Source organism: Leuresthes tenuis, unplaced genomic scaffold (genome assembly GCF_036924035.1).
Source record: "Leuresthes tenuis unplaced genomic scaffold, fLeuTen1.0.hap1 SCAF_6, whole genome shotgun sequence".
Classification (NCBI taxonomy): domain Eukaryota; kingdom Metazoa; phylum Chordata; class Actinopteri; order Atheriniformes; family Atherinopsidae; genus Leuresthes; species Leuresthes tenuis.
This window is the reverse complement of record NW_027325360.1, coordinates 15,679,136-15,701,527: the sequence shown is the minus strand read 5'-3', so window position 1 is coordinate 15,701,527 and position 22,392 is coordinate 15,679,136. Positions and strand designations below refer to the sequence as shown.

The 22,392-nt window shown below is 38.2% G+C and overlaps 1 protein-coding gene across 1 annotated transcript in view; it reads right to left on the bottom strand.

The window, feature by feature from the left end:
* ntrk2a (neurotrophic tyrosine kinase, receptor, type 2a) overlaps positions 1-22,392 on the bottom strand; it is an 83,340-nt gene that overhangs the window by 50,201 nt on the left and 10,747 nt on the right. Inside the window, exons 6-14 of the mRNA XM_072386860.1 lie at positions 20,064-20,197; positions 19,075-19,207; positions 18,754-18,825; positions 18,347-18,574; positions 17,603-17,629; positions 17,414-17,475; positions 17,132-17,207; positions 15,178-15,215; positions 14,783-14,882 (exon numbers count right to left, since the gene is read on the bottom strand). Of these exons, the coding sequence (XP_072242961.1) occupies positions 14,783-14,882; positions 15,178-15,215; positions 17,132-17,207; positions 17,414-17,475; positions 17,603-17,629; positions 18,347-18,574; positions 18,754-18,825; positions 19,075-19,207; positions 20,064-20,197 (870 nt within the window). The remainder of the gene's footprint in view (positions 1-14,782; positions 14,883-15,177; positions 15,216-17,131; positions 17,208-17,413; positions 17,476-17,602; positions 17,630-18,346; positions 18,575-18,753; positions 18,826-19,074; positions 19,208-20,063; positions 20,198-22,392) is intronic.

Here is a 22,392-nt window from a genome sequence, read left to right as displayed (position 1 = left end):
TATCTTAACAAGTTCAGCACAAACAGTATGTGACGGTCATAATATTTCCTGCATGATCAGTAGTCTAAGGTTCTCAAGTATTAAGATTAATCAAACGTCTGGATGTAGGCTTTTTTTATTTTTTTTATTTTCTGTTTCTCAAGAGCTTTATTATACTAATAGCTGCTTATTTGACTGTTGAATAGCCAAACAAAACACATTTCAACACTTGATGTGTCAGATTTATGACATGTCCCAATCTATGAAAACAGCACAACACCCACCTTCAATTTCACAATTTCAACCTCAACAATTCAAGTCTTTGTCATATCTGGCTGCCAGTCATTGTCGGTCCTTTTAGGAGGAGGGAAAAATATATATATTTTTACATGCTGTGACTCACTTCACAAACAAAGCCAGCAAGTGGAGCAAAAGACAACTCAGCTTGAGGCAGAAAAGAACTCTGGGTTCACGATTTGACGTCTTTTGTCAGCTCCCAATTCAGTCTCGACTGCTGACTTTAGTCGGTGCCAGGTGTTGCTTCATCTCTCTGTATATGTCTGTATGTGTGTGTGTGGAAAGTGATTCACTCCTCTCCCAGACACAGCTACGGATAATGATTTAGTTTTGGAGCAGCAGCTCAGGTTGGCAATGACGCAGGTTGCCATGGTAACAGCATGCAATGGCCAGCGGAAGTTGACCATGTTACGCTGGAGACCTTCTGACAACTACAGACACTCAGACTGTAGACCATTTCTGTCTGTGTCTCGCACTGTTTTTGTCTGACACAAACATGAACACACCAATATGACACTGAACATTTCTCATTTCCTTATTTCCTGAGAGAATTAAGAGAAATTGCTGCCCTTCACAGTGACGTAACCTCCATTCAACACCTTGTTGCTGGGTAATCTATTTTCTTTGCTCTTATACTGTCATTTATACCTGAGTTATCAAGTCACAATCAGATTTTGACAAAACACATTTAAAAATGTAGTTACCGCCATTAGACCGCTATCATTGTATCAGTTGTTGCCTGTTTGCATTATGCCAAAAATAATTTCTTTGAGTAACAATCCTTCAAGTTTGTAATTATAATTTACATTCAAGGAGATGTGTATAGTGTCAGAAAATGATTTAGAAACTAACATTTATTTAGCTATACATAATTTTTTGACAGTGAACATTCCAATTTTTACATCAGATGTCTTCTGGTTTTGGAGTATTTTTCGTTTGTTTGTTTGTTTTACTATTTTGACACTTTCGTAATCCCAAAAAATGTACTGGTAAATAAAAAGAATAATGGACAAATTTAGAAAATGATTATTAGCTGCAGACGTAATGTTTACATGCCTGTACTCCATAGCCTACCTATACTTATGCAAGCAAGAAATAGCACTGACACATACATATTTGCATAAACTAACTTATTTTTCCTCATTATTTAAACTGTAGTCTGAGAATTATTACATCCAATCAGCATTTCCTCTGGAAGTCTGTTCCCTTTTCTGTGCATGTCAGCTTCAAATGGTTCTTGCTGGGTTGTGAGAATTTTTTGTCAGTTGTCTTATGTCAGCTAAGAAAGACATGGACAGCTCAGCAAAAACATAGGCCTTGGCACAGGACCATGGACTTGACTTTTGGGAGAACAGTCATAAATCGAGCAGACTGCTGGCTGCGAACATACAGTGTGTGCTGTGGAATGAGGTTGTTAAGCTCACACAAACAGATACAATCTGAAGCTTTCTTTCAAGTTTTCACTCTCTTCTTCTCAATCTGTCCCATACATTCTTTTTGTTTTGCTCTTTCTCCTCATCCCTCGCCTCCCAAGATTCACCGTCCTGCTCACACACAATCATGTCCCTGGTGTCGTGCCAACAAACCGAAAACATTAATCTTCCTTCCTCCCGTTTTACAAACATACAAGCTTGTTGTGAGTTTACTGAAATGCAACATGAAATTCTTATGAAAACTTGCTAAATTAATCAACTGCCTGTGTTGTTCAACAGAATTAGTATCAACCTGTCAGCTGTGATGGACATGAAACCTGCTAGATCCTAAAAAATCATAGAAAAAACAATACACAAATAGGCAACATTATGGCTCATACTTGTAGAATAGTATGTCATTATAAATAAAGTTCATCATCCACAGACAACACATGCTTGATAAAGCTGGAGTGTATCAGTGTGACCCATCCTGGACAAGCAGCAGTCCAGTTCTTGTCTTCAGATCCAGCCAACTCTCATAATGTAAGAAGTACTTTTGTCACACGCCCAGAATGTAGATTTGGTTAGAAAAATTAGATGGCAACAAAAGTGTATATCTATACCTAAAAATGTACTTCTAACGCTTAACCCTAAACATTTGCAAGTGAGAGAGAAAGTGACAGATGGTGTCAGATGGGTCTTGACTTTGTGGTCTGTTGTATGAGAGTCAGTGAACTAACATAATCCCTCATCTCTCCTTCTCCTCATAAGTGACAAGGTCCCGTCCAATTTGTTTCATTTTCCTAACGGAGTGAAAGGAAGTGTTTGAGTTGTATATTCAGAGCTGTCCTCTTAATTTTAAGGAATGGGACGTAAGCGTTTTCTTTGCTATCGCTTTAAAAATAGGAGAGACTGGACCATTTTTTAACTTCAGCTGACAACATCACAACCACAATCTCTATTTGCAGCGAGAGATGAAAGTCAACGATTCAGAAATTAAGATAATTGTTGCACTGGCAAAGTCACGGTTGCTGTTATAGATTGTAGTTCTACGATGCCAAAGCAATGCTTTATGGAAAATGCTGAGGACCATGGTATTCCTAATTATAAATGTAATGAGTCCATTTAAGATGAGGTGCAATCACAAGTGAGGGGAAGCATGCTGAGTGTGAGAGTGTGGGAGAGAGTTACCATACAACAAAGCCAAGAACAGTGGGATCATGAGAAAGATGGTGTGGAAGAGAAGCATGCCTAAATTTCACACTTGGATTTGTAAATGGATTGTAGGTCTTGTCTTTACATCATGTATAGAATATCAATTCATGGCATCTGATTAAGTTTGTGTGAAATTATTGTTACATAAAATCATTTTTATTGTGAAAATAAACAATAATGAAGTAGTAAGATATGATAATATTTAATACCAACAAAAACAGCACTTTTATCAGAATTGTGACTGCATTTCTTGTGTTATTTTACTTTCAGAATGACATTGGTTGTCTTGTTTTTTAATAAATGTTGATTGTTTATGGTTACATTATTTAAGCACGAACATGAGCTCATGCATTAGAACGACAGGAAAAAAAAGAGCTTTTGATTGGCAGCTTGTGCCTCTCTCACACGTATACTCAGACACACACACACAAATACCGATACCCATCTTTCTATTCCCTCCACACAAGATATGCCGCTCAGAGCTGCTGACCGTAGCACTAGGCAGTAACGAGAAAGCAGGGCCAAGAAGACAGCAGCAGCATCCTGGCTCAGACGGGACAGGCAAACGATCAATTGATCCATCAATAAACTACTATCTGCTATAGTGCTGTTCAAACTTGCTCAGAGCTACAGCTGCTGCTCTTTTTGCCCCTGTTCTTTGTCTCCATCCTCTGCTGTGCAGCAAATTCCACACAAATATACAGCACAAAAGCAGCCAGACATGTAAATGATATTGGGTTATCAATTTGATAACTTAAAGAAAACTTAGTGCTTAGTCTCTTGGCTACTTAAGTATCTGGCTTACAGCAGCATGATTAAGTGTTGATTGATAGATGAAACCGCATTAACATAGACCCTGCCGCACAAAATTCATTCCACTGCCAAAAAAAAAGTCACACTGATGTAACATGCACTCACTCCATGGCAGCAAAGACCTTTGCCTAAGCAAGCAGAGCGGCCTTGAAAGGCAACTCAATTTCTGAGTAAAAATATCACACTGACATGTTGTACATGTTTACACAGTAAATGTGAGCAAATCCTAGAGGTGTAACCTCTCAAGGCTTAGTTTCAAGTATGTTGACTCAAATCCCATGATGTTAAGAGAAAACTTGACTTTGATTTCAGTGAAATTATCAGTGAAATTAACCTTTTAAAGGCTTCAGGGGATATTTCTGTTTTTTTTTTTTTTTTTTAAATAGGTTTGTGTAAAGTACCCCAGAGGAGTCACTCAGCACAATTACATGGAGAGCTGAGTCAAGCTTCGGTTACAGCTCAACTGGGCCATTTAACTGGACCACCTTCCTTGTCCAAGAGTACATCGACGGGAGCAGAAGAGAGTTATTGACAAATTCATATCTGCCACTGCAACACTGAGAACTGTTTCAGAAAACCTTCAAGGCATTCTGCTGCTTCTCTTTGGCAGATCATCATACATGTTAAGTATGCACAGATGTTGTTTTTAGGTCACACGAATGGTGATTTTTATCAGCTTTTATTTACAGATTTTATTAGAGCAGAGCAACAGTCTGGAAATGATTTAAACAACAGTTAGTTGACACATATTCTCAATGGGCTTACTTTCAGTCACAGTTTGTGACTTGCTTAGCTGTCTTATATAATGAAAAGAAAACATGTGAATGAGGGCAGATGTAGTGGGACTTTGGCTGTATTGACAGGCGCATACTTTTTCCAATTTTTACAAAAAGATTTTTCAGCTTGTATAGAGCACTTAGTCTTATTTGAGTCTAGTAGAGCTTTTACACGCAGAGTGATTCGACTGCCAACTAAATTGTCTGTTTGTGTTAGACAAGCTTTAGATGTACTAACACGTTTACACATATTCTAAAAGTCCAGTTTTTGTCAAAAATCCAATGATTTCTTTCTTTCTAATGTCATGTAAACGTGCTTAATGTCTTACCTGCACTAGATAGCAGTCACAGCATTCCCAGTTTGGAGAATCAAGGAGGAATTGTAACAGGGGAGCTAAGCTAACAGATACTAAGAAAGATCTCTATTGAGGATAATCTTGCTCCATGCCATATCCTCCTAGTTGTGGGATTTATTGTATAAACCTGGATACTTACAATAACCTCATAATCTGATAACAAATTCTACCTGTTTAATCACCCACTGTCATTGCATTGCAGATTATCAATCATAGTATTCTTGATCACTGTGGGTTCACTTACAAAGATTCTTGCTTATCAATAATTAACACAGAAAATATTGAGGATCATTGTTCCAAGGTTGAATTTTCCTAATTTTGAAATGCCCAATATAGTTGTTGTAAACACTTTCAGTTTTTTTTAAAGGTTGTAAAAGCCTCGTTTTCTACAATATGATTGTAGAAGCCTTCTCAAGGCCGAGTTGTACATGTTTCAGACCCAAATTCACAGTAAAATACTCTCATTCTTCAAACTCTGGCACCAGAAGGTGAATGATATGTGTAGTTACCAACTTTAAATTGTTAGCTTTCAACTGAAAGTGACTGCCAGAACTGCTTTAATTGATTTGCTTTCAAAACTTTATATTAAAAAATGCAAAGGATTTCTCTCTGTAGTGACAGGTCCCTTCTATACTGATTGTTTAAGCATAGAAGCATTGATGACACTGAACTTAATCGTTGGGAAGTTCACAGACATATCTGTCCTTAAGAGGAGAAATGTGACAGCTTGGTGTAATACGAAGATGTGATAATGTAATAATAAAGGTGGAGAAATGGTGAGGTGATTCTGTTTCCTTTACCTGTTGTTTTGTATAGAGAAGCAGTCGTGCAACATGATGCCAAACTTTAAACATGCACTTAATAGTATCTAACCCTAATCGTGTATTTTTTATGTAATGCCGGACCATAAGCAATCTTGACTGACAACAAAGTTAGAAAGAAAAAGTCTTTCTCCATCTTCCACCCACTTCTACATTATAATAAACTTTTTTTTGTCATGTTATAGTTGTCTGATATCAGTTTTTTCACATAATAGAAATGTTGGCTTGTTACACGTCAGACATCAGCAACAATTTTGAAGCCAAGAAAGCATTTCAACATAGATATTTCACATTATGAAATTGTATTTGAATCTGAAACTTACATATTCAGGATAGAATAGTTAAGCTCATATGTTTTAGGTGACATGAACATGTGAATTATCATTTTTTCAAGTGGAAGGAATCTTGACTCAACTTCTGACTTCAGTCCAGACATATAGACAAGAAATGAGGCCTATTTTTGATTAACAAACTAACACGTTAAGGATCAGCTAACTATAAGTTGCTTAACATTCTACCTTACCCCTGATCAATATGAATCATGTGCCTTAACATACAGTGGGACTCCACTACAAGTCAAATTGCATATAATGATTAATTGGGAGTATGGTTTTCTGCCAGCGCTCCTTTTTATGTTTGAAAGAGTGATACAAAACGAAAAGTATAGCAGAAGGGCTTGTGAGTAATTAAGCAGCAGGGAAAGAATGACAGCTTTGTACATGCTGTAGACAAAAGCTCTTTCAATCTTTTGTTATACAGGAAGCTTTCTATGGTAAAACCACTGGACTTTGTCAGAATGTTTCTGTGGTTTGGAGAAAACCAAATTACAAGAATTTTACTTCTCAATTGTTTTCTTTACTCACAGACAAAAAACATTTTCTTGCTGGTTCAGGGGATCTCTTTGTGGCACCAATTACATTTGTTGTCTAGCCAAGAAAATATCAGGACACACTGCACTAATATCTCTTCATTTTGACCCAAATTAGGGTAATCCTCATGTAGTGATCGCAGAACTGTGTCTATTCTTTCTAGTTTGATCTACCTTTCATGGCAAACAGCTTTCTGGAAATAACATTAAAGGAAACATTGTTTGCAATAATAAACTACAGCTGCCGCCAGGAAACCTAATGCCCCAGAATTTAGTGCCTTTAATGTTTTAAATATGCACAGTAGATAAATATGAGCTCTGTAAGCTTCATGACCCCCTGGTTTCCTTGTAGGGTCTTTTAAAGTCCATTTATGTTTCATACAATTTAAAATGAGCTCACACTGAAGATTTCAAAGTGCTCTCTTTTTGAAGTGGCGTGTAATCGAATTTAACCCCATCCCCCTTTTTTTTCAAAATGGAAAAGATTCAGCTGCTCTCTAATAATTTTATCTGTGCCATGCTCTAATTGTATGTATACTAATGTCACATTCCCACTCTGCATTCCCAGTTTGAGCCATCTCATTTCTCACTGTTCTGACTGTTAGCAAAGGTCAGACTGACAAACACAAGACAGGAAATGATGTACGGCTGCACAAAGGACTCCCTAACAGAAATGGGAAGAAAGACATCAGCTCATAGTGATTATCTTCAAGTTCTTTGTCTATCGACCAACAGCACTCCCCCTTTCGAAAACGGACCTTAAAGGCTTCTGATTGTTCTTTCCGTATGATTTCACACATGGATGCTTTCACATCCTTAATATGAAATCATGGGAAGTGGTTTACATGATAATTACATTATCAGTTGTAATACTTTCCTGTAATCAGTTTATTCAGCCAACCCATTTATGCCGAAATTGGATGTTTATTTCTTTCTTCTCTCTCTCCATTTCACAGCCTGAACTAAAATGTTTCGGCAAAGTGATTTCTGCCTGGTCAAATCAGATGTAAGGCAGTATGAACAATAATGAATAACACCTTTCCAAGATTATCATTTTGTGTTACACAGTTATTTCCTTACTCCTTCCTTATATGTTTTGGCCCATGAGGCCCACACCCATCTTTGAACTTGGCCCTAACCTTAATCTCAGCTGCACACTTGTAGAGTTCTGTAACTGCAACCAGCACAACCAAGGCACTATCGTCTTCACCAGATCTGTCCTTACACAGAAACGTAGGTATAAACACATGCCAAAGTACTCAAACCTTTCTTTGTGGTAATTTCTGCTAGAGTAGGTGTCTCCAGGAGCACATTGTACTTTATTCGTAAAGAGCAGCAGGAGAAAAAAATAAAGAGAAGCAGAAGTCAGGCAAGTGCAAAGACTTCAGGCAACATTTCACTTCAGAAAAATGCAAAGCACTTCAAACAATCACTGCCCTAAGGATTTGCCAAAGGCATGAAATTTCTCTTCCTCCAGCTAAAGACATTAAAATCTGAAAACAATCCAACTGTTCTTTAAAAACTTGACCAGAGAAACATAATGAAACAATAAACAGCTGCAAATCTGGGGCCTTCCTTCCCATCCATTAACGCTCAATACTGGGGTCACATGGGACTGAGGTCAATGTGTGTGTCAGGCACAACAGAAGAGGCTCAGTCTGTATAAAAAATTGTATTTATAACTTCAGTGAATATTAGCACACGAAAAAAACTGTAACTACCATTACGGCAATGTTTTTTTTAACAGTCTGAGAAAATAATCGACTTGTATGACGAGTTATTCAATCAGTCGTCAGTTCAGACTCAACAAAGTAAAGACAAATAAAAATAGGCAGTTGTTGTATTTATGGATATAGTAGGTACAATTAAAACTTCCCCCGTGAAAATGTAATCATAGGTGTCTTTATTTTGTGTTATCATTGAAGATTATGAGTTCTAACATCTTGATTGAAATAAATACAGTGAAGCTCATTTTTAATGTTTGCATCCTTGTTATCAACCAATTCATATGCAGATCTTCTATGAAGAACTACTCAAAGTGTGCTATTTTTTCATGTAAACAACATAATAAACTGTTGTTTCTTTTAGTCAGTCTAAAGGCTTTTTGTTTTCACTATTTCTTTTGCGTCTTTTGCTCGTCAGATGCATAATATTTGTTGATGAAATTGTGCAGCATTACAATAATCAGTTTCAAGGCAGTCCTTCAGCTGAGGTCACTTATTCAAAGAAGTGAGTAAAACTTGCAGCAGTAGTTATACATGAACTTGAATAAAATATTTCTATAACAGGAAATATTTGATCAAGACATACAAAAATAAAATTTGAGTAGGCTTTTGATTCCAAATTTTGATACCATATTGAAACTGACACACAGTGGTCAATACTTTCAAAGCACTGTGGGTTGATAATCCTCTCTTTTTGGCTCTCTTATTTTGGTTGTTCTCTTCCTTTGCACAGGTTTTGTTTTTGGGTGAGCAGAGCTCGTCGACAGTCTCAAGAGCTCGAGGCAAAAGCTGCTTTTCAGCAGGAAGTGAAAGAAGAAGTGGAAGAGGAGGTGGTAGTGGTGGATATGAGCATGCTCTGTTATGCCCATGGCCCAAGATGAAGCTCAGCTGACCTTGAGGGTGTCATTTCGATCGATTAACAGCGAGGAGCTATGTGTGCATGTGAGGGAGACAGAGAGAAAGATGGAGGCGTACAAGTCCACCAAACAAGGAGAAAACTGAAACCTGATGAATCACTAATGATGAATCATTGATAAGTGGACAGGAGAGGACTTTTTCCTTTCATCTCTTTCTTTTTCTCTGGTTTCTTATTCCTTTCTTTTCCCCCCTTTACCTGGTTTAATTTTAGCTTTAACGCAATACTAGATAAGTTAGTGAGCTTTAAAACTATGTGGCTCTGACTGATTTTGAAGTTCACCAGCCTTTGTAATGCACATTCGCAGGTTTCTACCTAACCACGAGAACCTGGGGGCTGAGATATCGCACTTCATACCACACTACACAATGCCATTTTGGCTTTGTGGTACCACTTAAAGCACCAGCAACTAGATAACGACACACTTTTGTCATAATGCATTATGTAAAAAAAATTAAAAAGAATGAAAAATACCCTGTTGTCATTAAAAAGTGGCAATGAGACGCGGCAATGAGACTCAATACAACACTATGGGAGGAAGGGAAGAAGAAGAGATTAAGTGTGTGAGCAAAGCAACGGACACTTTATCTCTCTTGAAAAAGACAGGAGGAGAAGCAGATGCAGAGTTAGCTTCATTGTGGCTATTGGTAAGTAACAACTGATTAGCTCTCTTGTTCTGTCACATTTGATTTGCTTGGCTCTGTCGATGAAGTTGCCGACATGCAGATTTAAATTCATGAAAAGAATACAATCAGGATCATTTCTCCTTCTGCTCTGTGTGGGCTGTGAATCAGAGCGAACTGAAGCTTTGGTTGATTCCTATAAAAAAACTAATGAAACATGTTTAAACACTCTGCATCACGACTAATGAGAAATACACAACATCAGAACAGCAGCATGTTCATCCTGTCTTCACTAACATGGTTGTTGGTCTTCTCAAGAATGAATTTTTATGTTTTAACATTACCCACCTTGTCTCTTGACACTTTGGTGGCTTCTGCGGGTGTCTTTTGTCAGCCTCTAATGCATGATACCAAATAAATGTGTTTTGCTGCATGTGTGCAGGGTTTAGATGGAGTTTTGTTTTTCACAGTAGGGGGAGTTCAAAAAAAGAAAAACTTGCCAAATTCTCTTGTGATATTTCAATGCTCACTGTGGCATCTTCTTTTTCCAAGTTTCTCATCTTTCTTCTAAGTTCAATCTCACTTCACTTTCAATCACTTTCAATGCATTTTTGTGTTGTTGCTGCATCAAGATTAGAATTACTGTTGACACTTTTCTTTCTACAAGTGATTAGAGATATGAAAAGAGGAGCAGTCTTTCCATTTTGTGAACCATAAGTCTGGTTTTAGAAGTCTGGCTGTGGTTTGGATGGGTTGTTATGTGTAATTCTATGAAAGCTGTGATTTCCAAGTGGCGCTCCTGCTGCAATTTTTTTCCTCGGTCTCCGAGGGTCTAAATCTTTTGGCTTTGATTGTTGCATCATCATGTGTGTGTCTGTCTTCTCAGACTGTGATTATGCACATGCAATCGTGTTGTCTTAAATGTCTAAAATGGATCCTGATTTCATACAGACTCTATAAAAGAGCATCATTTTTTATTAACAACTTACGCCAAAAGCCTACAAAAAAAAAATCATTTTTTGGAAATATTTTAAAACAAAGAACTCAAATTTTGCAACAGGAAATGCAGACATTAGTATTGTATTCTGGGCCCAGACTCTGATGACGTGGCAGACCACATAATTAGTCACACCAAACCTGATTTGCACTCTCTCTTGGGCATCTCTTGTATTGATCAGGTAAGGTTAGTCCTATTTGGAAGCAGGCTGGACCTTAAACGATACTGAAAAGTATCACAAAAACTAAAAGGGTAAGAGAAAAGACATGATTGAGACATGTCCAGTGTCTCAATCTTACATCCAGATACAAGAATGATCCTATTATCTTTAAACTACTGGCTTTACTTTGTGCCTGACAGCACTGCATTTACCCAGAAACAATTATAGCCGATTGGTGTCCGTTCGTGAAGCTCTCCGCCTACGATGAGAAGATTATGGGAATTTAACCAACAGGGAGCCAACGTGGAGGCACATTAGCATACAGTCCATTTGTATGAGAATTTCCACATTGGAACAATCAAGAACCAGTTCTTTATGTTACACAGCTGTAAAAATAAAAAAATAAAAACTGTCAGCTTCGAATTGGCTGCAGACCAGCACCACCTCTTTGCTGCTTTAGAACCAAAATGTACTCATATCAAGGGGTCTGGAGAATTAAGAGCAATTGTCTTTGGAAACTAAAAAAAGATTAATTGAACTAGTGTTGTGTCGAATCTGTATAGTCAAAAGAAGAAGAAATAACAGCAGAGCTTCTGTTTGGCAACAAATCAAACCAGCAATGCTGAGCCAATGAGGTCTTGGTTTGATGAATAGTTTCCTCACTATTTAATGTTTCAGTAATTAGATTGTGATGTGCAAAAATAAAAGCTCTTGATTTTACAAGCACAGCATCGTCTGACAAACATCCCTTTAAGTTTAAGAATATGTCTTTCTGATTATTTCAGTTACATTTACTGTGAGTGATCACAGAGAATGTTAGAAATGACACAATACCTCCAACATCTTCTCTAAGTTATAGACATTTGTCAGCTGTCATGCAGCAGCTGCTGCTTCATTTATTCGGCTCATCTGCAGCATGAGTGCAAGCGGGTCTGTCTGCTACAGCTCACTCACTTGACCCAATGGCTTACACACAGCAACTATATCCTGTCCTCACAGAGCAGTACTAGGACTCTCTTCTCAATGGAGCAGCTAAAGTTTGTCCTAAAAATCACTAGATCTGTTGATAGTTGTTCTTTTGAAGAAAAAGTTTCTGACGGGTTCTGAAAAGTACCTAAATCTGGCAACAAATCAGCTTAGTTCACAGCAGTTTGCATCTGTAGACTTGGATGAGACCAAAATAATGCACCGAACTCAGAGTTTGGTGTGGACTTTCACTGACCTCGCTGACTTCAAAATAAACTCACAGCGTTACTCTCACTCTTCTGGATTTATTAACATGTGATCAGATATTCACTGTGATGTGATGTGTGATGTACAACAGCCGGTTAAGCTGGACTGAAGAGGTAAAATTTTTTTTTAATATATCTGGGGCAAAGACTAAATGGGAGTACAGCCCAGTATTTCAGTTAATTTAAGCCAACAGCCATCCTCTCAGCACTGTTACTATCTTCATTGTTAAACTTAAATACAACTTTGCTTTCCTGCTCCTACTTTTCAAATAAAGGACACACGCAACAACAGTATGTACTATAAAATCATCCCTTGTTAGGAAAGAGGCAGCAAGCAGGCTCTGTTGGGAGACCTGGGCCAAAAGTTGGAATCAGTATAAATAATGTAAACCAGCTATAGATTTTTATTCGAGTATCAAATAGAGTCAGTCAGCAATCCAAGCAGGGTCAGTGAGGCGGGTTGTGCTTTTTCACTGCACACCTGTTCAAAAAGGCACAGGGCCTGATGTGCTCTCTTCACACCTTCTAATCACAAGTTCACCATCATCGTCAGCACTGACTGTGTTCCTGTGGGAGTGTGTGTGTATATGAGAGGACATGCTTATGATTTAGAAAACTATGCTGCCATGACAAAGTGCTGTTTGCTTTAGATTAGCGCTGGTGGTGTTCTGCCATCTGTGGTTTTTATTTCTGTTGTTTGGAAGAACTTTGATCATTGGTCTGGTGGGCAAACAGCAGAAATTTTCAACAAACAGCAGTTTTGTGGGCACAACTGCTGCTGTGGAACACTCACAGCTGTCGAAGGCCATGTAATACTCATGCTGACACTACAATCCTTCAGTTACCTCCTCAACACAGTCACCCCAATGTCAACATGCAGCAGGACATATGCATCTGGATGTACTGTATGTGGAGGATGCGAACAGTCTCTTCGTCAAGAGACGAAGGTGGAAAGTGCAAATAGAGGAGGATGAAGACTCGAGGGGAGCATTCAGAAGGGAGGAAAAACTGTAATGTGACCTAACATCCTACACGAGTGGAAGAGCATGCACATGTAAAAATACTTAGACTCGAATACTTAGACTCAAAAGAAGACACACACACACTTATATATTTATAAATGATGCAAAGAGACATTACAGAGATCATTTCCTTCAGAGCAACCTCACCTATGTCTCCAGGAGAAAGAAGACACCACACAATAAATACACACACACACACAATATATATACTCCATCTGTCTACCATCCCTCTTCACTGGAGGCCAAAATATTTGACTACAACGGGAAAATGCACAAACTTGGCCACACATTTATTGAGTTTCTCTTGACATTTGCATTTACCTTTAGGTTTGCTGATTTAAAAGTCAAATGCAGACCTCCACTGCATCAAATGTTAGCAGATCGACTGGTGCCAAAATAGACAACTGTACTGCAACACAACTGTATCTTTAAACCACACAAGGTGACTCCCTTGGGACATTAAACTCCCAGGTTGCTTGTTGAAAACAGTCTCTATGGTGAGTTTATGAATTGTAGGAGTTTCACAGTGAAATGTACTCAACGTGAATTACTTCATATACCACAAGAAATGAGCCAAAAATGAACATCTGTCTGCTTATGGTTCCTACTTGTACCTGCAAACTGAATGTGCAGATACATATTTGAAGAGAATATCTAAATATTGTTAAATGTCTATCATGGACTATGTTGAGATGTTTTTGTTAGTGCACAAAGAGTCAGAAAACATCAGCCAAGTATCCGAGACAAATCTGTTCTCGTAAGTCAGTATGACAAAAAGGAAATAGATTAGTCTCACTTGTAGCCATTGAAGAAGTCACTTTTTGTTCTGAAGATACATTTGGAAAAAAATAATGGTGGATGTCTGTATGTGTATGTATGTGTGTGTGTGTGTGTGTGTGTGCTTCAACAATGGCTACCACAGCAGGTTTGTATCAACATGACAAAGACTTCATGAGTTTAGCTTAGTCTACATGCGTGTTATTCACAAGTATGAAACGCTATCAGTTAGCAGCTTCCACCCTAACAGGAGGGATTCATGGATACGTTTTTTGTATAAAATGAGATCATGACAGTCAAATATTCTATTAATTTGTGTTTTTCTATTTGTGGATATCACATCTTGAACATAGAATTTAGGCCCAGATTGGTGCCTCTCAAGGTGGGGTAACCACAGCAAGAAATATGTGATATATCCCCAGTGATGTGAGGTAAACCGAGTTTCAGACCATCAAACTTTAGCTCCTAAATATGTAATCATGGATCACAGCGGCACCCTGATAAGATATCAAATGGTTAGTTTAACAGCATCAGAAAATTTGGACAACTTATGTGAATTTCGTAAATAAGTTCCAGCTTTAAACATCAGTTTTGAAGTGATATCAAATTTCAGTTTGTTTCTGATCTCATGTTTTGGAGCAAGTCTTTAGATTGTATTTTCTATGTATCAATGAATCCAACCATGCTTGATCTAGACACCCAGACCCAGCAACTGCCACCATTATGCCCATTTATCCTGAACTGTTCATTATTTCACAAAGTGCTGGTCTGCTCTGGGATAAAAGTATTCTTACCTTTGATGCCAAACTTGGAATTTCCACCAAACTTGAGAATAACCAGCATTAGAAGGAAGCCAGTGAAGGCTACAGCAGCAATGCCCACCACCACGTACACCTGTACAATGACAAAGCAGAATTACGAATCAACTGGAGAGGCGAGTAAAGACATGAAACACAATTTACAACAATGATGTGCTGACATTGCTGAAAAAATTTAGTTTTTCTTAAGAATTGCTCTAACCTCAGTGAGCTGAATTCAGAAAGTTACATCTAACGCTAAGACAAGATATGGTTCCCGTGTTTTTAGACAGGCAGTACAACACTCTCAAAGAAAACCAAGGACTAGCAGTGAACATAGTTTCTCCAAGCAGAGAAACAGATCTGCGGGAAAACATTAAGAGGCAACTTACAGCAACTCTGTCTTCAGGTGGGTTCACAGGGGGAGCCTCTGTTGATGCGGGAATAAAAAGAGAGGAGCCATTCAAGAGGTGATTTGTGACGACTGCAGTTTTATTCTATATGATACATTTTTTAATGCTTGAGTAAGACGACATAATATATGACTAATTTCATGGTAGTTTGAAGTTTGCTTTTTGTCGATTGACAGAAATTTTCCAATAATACTTGGTAACCACAGTGCATGGCAGACTTGTCAGGCTGTGGATTTCTTAGTATAAAGGAGTAGTCTATATTAGGGGGCTCTTTGCATCTTAATACTGTGGATGTCTTTTCATGACCACATGACAAAAAGTGTTTATCTGCTGCAACATCAACATCAAATAGCTTACAAGTAACAGTGATAACCTAATCAAGTGCCACTTTCAAAGCCTGGCAGCACAACCACAGTACAGAATTATTTATGTGGGAGCTGCTCCTGCATGCAGGCAGTCTAAATTACAGTCTCTTTATTTCATTTAGCTTTTTGGGGCCCGGGCCCATGTCATTTTTTCATTTCTGAAATACACGCCATGTGGTGTCCTTCAAACCAGCCTCCACAGGTGGCAGAAGGTATTGTACATCTCAGAAATAACCCAACAGGACATTTGCTACTCCCTCATATAGGACTGATATGACTGTTTCCATATCAGAGCGCATATTAAACTCAAGTGTTTCCTTTAACAGGCAACAAAGACCTGTTAAAGAGGAAAAGGGAGGAGGGGGCTTCCTGACAAAAGAATGTTATCCTTCCTTTTTTAGAATGTTATCTTTCCCAGTTTGCCTAATTTGATCATCCCTCCTTTTGTTTTGTAAGGTTTCAAATTAATATGAAATTGTGATAGAAAGAGAGCGGTAAACTGTTGAATAGACACACAATGAAAATCATTTTATTGGAGCAGATCGACACCTTTTTGTTTCTCTGTGATGTGCTGATGAGAAGTAAGTACCTGCAGTAGACAGTGGTCAGGTAGCTCTTAGCTCAGTATTCCTCGCTGATTCTTCAAACTGAGATCACTCTGACCACTGCCTAAAGCAAGCAAGACACTGTCTTCTCGGAAAGCTTCACGCAACCCCACTTAAAAAAAACTTTTTTCAAAATATACTGTCAAAGTACTTTAAGATGAACTCAGGTCTCTTGAATGGTAGTCCCTTGTTTGTGTCCTGTACAGTCCTCTTCTACCTTGCACAGCCAACGTTTGCTGTCCATTTGAATGAAATAAATGCAGAAATGCATCCAACAACTCAAATGAATTGATTGTTTTGTTACAGTTTTAAACTGCAGTGTGATAGTGTTGGCAGAAACAGTCCATGTCGTAGTGACTTGTTACAAGGTAGCCTCGCCTCAAAGAGTACCCTATATTATTGGCTTTTCTTCCCTAAAATTAACCCTAATTTACATTTAAACTAAATGAACATCACCTGGTAGTATATTACACTTATAACTAGAGATTTAGACAATAAAGTAACTCAGCGCATGTTTACTGTGGTGACAAATTCAGTGAGACGGTTTTTCTCATAAACCTTTCTCATAAACCTAAACAATTCTTACACATATCACAATGCAAGAACATGCTGTGCCTTTATTTCCTTTATTTCAAAGGATCATCGGGACTTTTTATTTGAGAGAAGTTTCAGCATTGATGTTTTTGCTTTAACAGAGGTCCCATCAAAAAAATGTGTCTGCTGAAATAAATCAGCCAAAATGATGAAATCGAAGAGTTAAAGGTATTCAATGAGGTAGAGATAATAAAAATCTCACAGCTGGCAAAAGGTATAGTTACTGCCATGACAGTGCTGTTTTGTCAACCTATTAATTCACTATTTGTGGTGTGCTAGATACAAAAATATAACTTAAAAACTGTTAAAAACCTGAGTTAATTCAAGGGTTTGAGAATAGGAGGGAAGAAACAAAAGATGTAGCAGTACCTGTTATGGGATCTGCTGATAGGAGGGCGTGTTGGAGAAAGATAGACAGAGACCAGTTAGAGCTAAAGTAAAAAACCTATTTTAGTTGGAAAATGTTTGACATGCAGCACTTCACAACTAATACTTTAAACCATGCCTGTTCTATGAGCTTGTCCACAAACACAGTACACAGACCAACAAACAACACATATTCAACATGCACAACATCTGAAGTGAAATAATAAATACATAAGAGACACAGTGTGGAAAAAAGCTGTAATGTTATGTAGGTATGTAACGCACCCTCAGGAACTTCAGAGAAAAAAAGAGAGAGAGAAAGATTCCTAAAATGTCATTTGCTTTAACTGATGAGGGTGAAGTTAAACATAAAACATATATTGAAAACAGCAACAGTGTGTATAGACAATAACTTGCAACTGAATGCATCTCAATGATCAGTTTCACAATGGAAAAAAGACTCATTTCACTCACCATAATAGAAAGGGTCCATCTCAGTTCCTGCACAGTGAGACAGCAGCAAATGTTTGATTTAGTAAAATTATTCATCTGTTCAAATATTTAATGATTACCTCCACACGTAATCAGATCTTCATGCAGGCTGCAAAGGGAGATTGAATCTGATCCAAAAACATACAGTGAATTCTTTTTAGCCTTTTGTTTGATAACTTATGATGGTTTATACTGTTATTCCCCCTAATAGCACTTGGCATCTTTTTAAGAATATTTCATGTCTTACATCTCATCTGTGTTATCTCTGTGTTTCATGTAGACACATGCACTGTAGTGATAGACTGTCAAAAAAAAGAGTGAAAACTTTGAGAAATTGCCATTGTAGTCACTATAAAAGGGATTTCTTCAGTTTCATTACTGTCATCTACTGCTCATTGTGGCTACGGGACAAAAAGTAGAAACACAGCAATCTCAGTAGCATTAGCTCAATGTGCAATACAAAAATAACAACGAATCATTGATAACGATGATACAAATTGTTTTAGGGATCATATATTCAAATTGATTATACCATGAACTGATTGGTTGTAGTAATAGTCACTGGCTTGTTTTATAACTAACAAATTAGTTTTCTGCTCTGAATATCAGCTCTGTCTCCTTAAATGACAATTACATTTGTTTTGTAGCTCCACGTTAGGATAATAGAAACCAGAACATTACAGTGTGAAAAGAGAGAATGAAACATTGCGCTGTTTTACTCCTCACCTTCCCAGGGCTTGTGCATGAAGTGAGCCTCCACCTCCTTTTGATCTGACCCGTATTCGTTTGTAACCACAAGAGTGTATCGCCCATTGTTCAGGTGTGTGGGACTGTCCAGTTGCAGACAGCCATGGAATTCTCTCTCTGTGGTGTCATGGATTATAGTCATGATATAGTCCCCCTCCGTCACCTCTACACCTTCCAGATACCACTGAATCCGTGGCTCTGGGTTTCCTAAGAAGATTACAACACTCAGTGATGTTGGTTGGGTTCACATTATCTCATTAGTCTTCACTATTTATGGAGTCATTGCTGTACAGTCTAAAAAGCATTTTGCAGGGAGATCTCTGAAAATCCAAAATCATTTAAAAATATCACTGGAAGAGATTACTGTCTGCAATTGTCTCTCATACCTGCTATGCTGAAGGGGATGCACCAGTGATGGTCAGGGATTGCGTCACTCAACTTCATGATTTTAGGTGGAACTGAGTGTAGAGCAGAGTTTAGAGTTTTAGAGAGACTGTGTGAAACTCAAATGGACAAGATAGAATCAAGACAAGGCCAAAAGTACTCGCAAAGCATGCAAAAACACTGATTAAAAGATAAGAGAAACTGCTGTCTTCTAAACTGCTGTCTTCTAAAGCTTTTAATTCTCTGTCTTATAGACTGCCACTGCTTAGATGGACACTTTAATCTACACTGAATTAGAGCTGGTTGCCAGAGGGTAAACGTACAAAGTATATCCAGCACCACTGAGGACTCCTTCTCTCCCACAATGTTCTCAGCTGTGCAGCTAATCTTGGTATTGTGATCCAGTGATGACAGGTTGGACAGCCGCAGCACAGAGACCTGGCCAGATGTCACGGTCTGTGTACAAAAACAGATTATATGAAAATATGACCATGGATTAAGGCAATGTACCAGAACCACAGAAACAATGTCAATTTTTTTGTTGTTGTATTTTCAACACATTGAACACATTAATTACCTGATTCATTTGTCATAGTATAAAGATCGATGACATACACATGTGGAGGTTGCAGGGCACAGTGGTGACAGTGCGGTTGTGGGACTTTCACCCAGGAATCTGTGGTTCGTGCCACATATGAGACTCTTAGTTGTAGGAGAAGGTGCCTTTTTCTTTTGCTTTTGAAATGTATACTATGATTGTTTTTATTTTTATTCACTGGTTTGATTGGCATCGAATCTAGATTAAGTTACTTAAGATCATGAAACGATTACAGTTTTACCAGAAAAAAATCAATAACAGTAATATAGTAGAAGATGATTTCATGATGTACAGGCAAAATCACCACCAGTAATGACCCCCATCCTTTGGAGCAGGATGTGTGATACTGGTAAAAACGACAATGGAGGACTTGCTTGCTCTCTATGGTGAAGACACATAAGGTGTTGAAATTACATGTTGGCACCATGGACAGCAATGTGGAGGTAAGAAGCTTAAATTTCTGTGAGAACAGTCTTTTCTGAGGATCATTTATATGACCTGGTGATTCACAGGTGAGTCAGTGATCATTTTTTTTATCTATTTATCTGGTTAATTCTATTAAAGTAATTCACTTGTTTGTTATTTGCAGGGTGGTTACCTATTTTAAATCTTAGTTTTACATGTGTAAAAAGTTCAGCTTTAAAGTAGCATCATAAAATGCATATATTCCATATATATAACACATACTGTGCATGTGTGACTAAGAAACCGAACCTCGTAACTGGTGGCCAGTGTCATGTTCCAGATCAGCGAAGGCGAAGGCACACCAGAGGTTGTACAGGACAGCTGAACGTTCTCCCCTTCCTTTCTGGTCACTTTGGATGAATTCAACGTTGCCGTGGGAACCTCTACATACAACCAGGGAGTGGGAAGAAAGAGAGCAGGGTATAGAGGTGGAGAGAGAGGCGGAAGGAGGTGCAGAAAGGAAGCAATCAAACTTAGGATTCATGGCCAACTGTTGTCTTTCTTGTTGAAACACAAAGCACGTAACAACCTAAACAATAAGAGTAGAAAAGCAGGCAAAACGCACACCCACCACGGTAAAAAAATAAAGGCACACAAAGACAGATCTCAAATTCAATCTCCCTGTCCCCCACTCTCTTTCTCTCACTTTCATTAAAGCACACTCACTCCAATCAAACAGTAAGACAAAGAGACAGAGTTCAAACATAGTGATGGTTACACTGATTACTAGTGCATGTCTTCAGCAGCCCAAGCACTAAAGTGATTGGACACAGTCTAAAGCCGCTGTCAAAGCAAAGACACTGGTGACTCTGTGTGCGTCTGTGTTTGAGTCAACGTGTGTCTGTACAGAGCTGACCAGGAGGTGACCTGCGCATGACCAATCAAATTCACTGAGAATCCTGCCACCATTGTCCTCTATTTAATAACAATGTTGGTGAAGAAGAGGAAAGAAGAGAGGAGAAAAGAAGAAATAACTGTTGACAGCTTGTGCAGATAAAACTGGAGAGATTTCTTATCAAACCCTCTCTTCTTTACCCCCACTCCCGCCTTCCAAGCTCTTCTGTCCATCGGCAGAATGCTTATCTCCAGGGAAACCCACTTATCACTACGGCAACTCACTCAATCACCGTGAGACACAGTAAAAAACAGTCATTTCAGTGGTGGCAAGCAAGCCACCATATCAGAATCACATATCTTAACAGGCGCTTGGTTAATGAACTTTCCACAGTGCCTACAACCATCTGCAGCTCACAGTACACACGCCCATGCAAACACACACAATCTTGATTTTTTTTTTATCTTTGCTGTAATTCACCAGAATAATTCATTCCATAGCTCCTTAGCTCCTTGCCCTAACCCTAACAATTACAGCTGCAAGACTGACCCTACACATTGCCCTAAACCTAACCATAACCTAATTTTAACCTTAACTATGAAACCAAGTCTTGATAGCCAAAAATATTTTTGAACAAATAAATCAAACCATTTGGTCCCCACAAAACATGCTAGATCCCATAATACCCTTGGTTTTGAATCTTATGAAAATAGAAAGTGCACAACACAAACAAAGTCATTACATGGATCAGTTTTAGTATCAAGTCCTTCAGTTTTTGGCCTGTGTTACAGCCCATCTGCAGCCAGCTGTGAGCCTATTGAAAATACTGACAGTTGAGTGCCTGCAGATGGGCAGTGAGGAACAGAGAAGTGTGCTCATTCACAACATTTATGGCACATAAAAGGATACAAGAAATGTGTGAAATGTGTTTAATCTTTTCCATAAATCGATCCCAACCCAGTTTTTGCTCAGTGGTGACTGCAGTGGGAGTGGACATAGTGGCTGTAAACTTATCATCAAAACCAATCAGGTGCTAAAGCAAAATACTTCAACCTCATTTGTTGTAACATCACTGAGATAATTACTGCTACTGTATCTATATTTATTTATGATATTATCATAAGTTGTATTAACATTTCATTGTTATGTATCGTTTTTGCTATTTTTCAATTGTTTTTACTTTTACTAATCCATATTGGTTTTGTTATTTGTCTGCTACTTCCTCCACTGCTTTTGCTTTTGACATCTCCAGATTGCTTTTTCTACCCTCCCACAGGCTGAGCTGTTCTTAAAGCTTAAAGAGTAGCGAACAGCTTCTGGTCTTTAGCCAGCAAATTCCAGGTTTGACATCAGTTAAGTTAACCACAGTCTGAGTGAAACGCATTTGCTCTTGATTTGTTTGCTTTGGTACCATTACTTTATGGGAGTTCAACACACTATGTGAGACTTTTTTTCTTTTCCTTTTTCTTATTTCTGGAGGATTTTTCTAGAAATGTCACTCTCAGAGAAAGAACGTCTTGTCAGTGAAAAAATTTCTTACTGGGAGAAAAATTTGCAAAAATGGCAACCTTGAAAACTTCACCTGTCGAACTTTGAAGAATGAATGTGAGCAGCGTTGGCTATGCCAGTCCTAGTCACTCTATTGCGCTTTGAAATTACATTGCCTTCATTCACCTGAAGCATCTACTGTGAATCGGCAGTGAATTACGAGAACAGCATCAAGGATATGTCTGACTATTATGA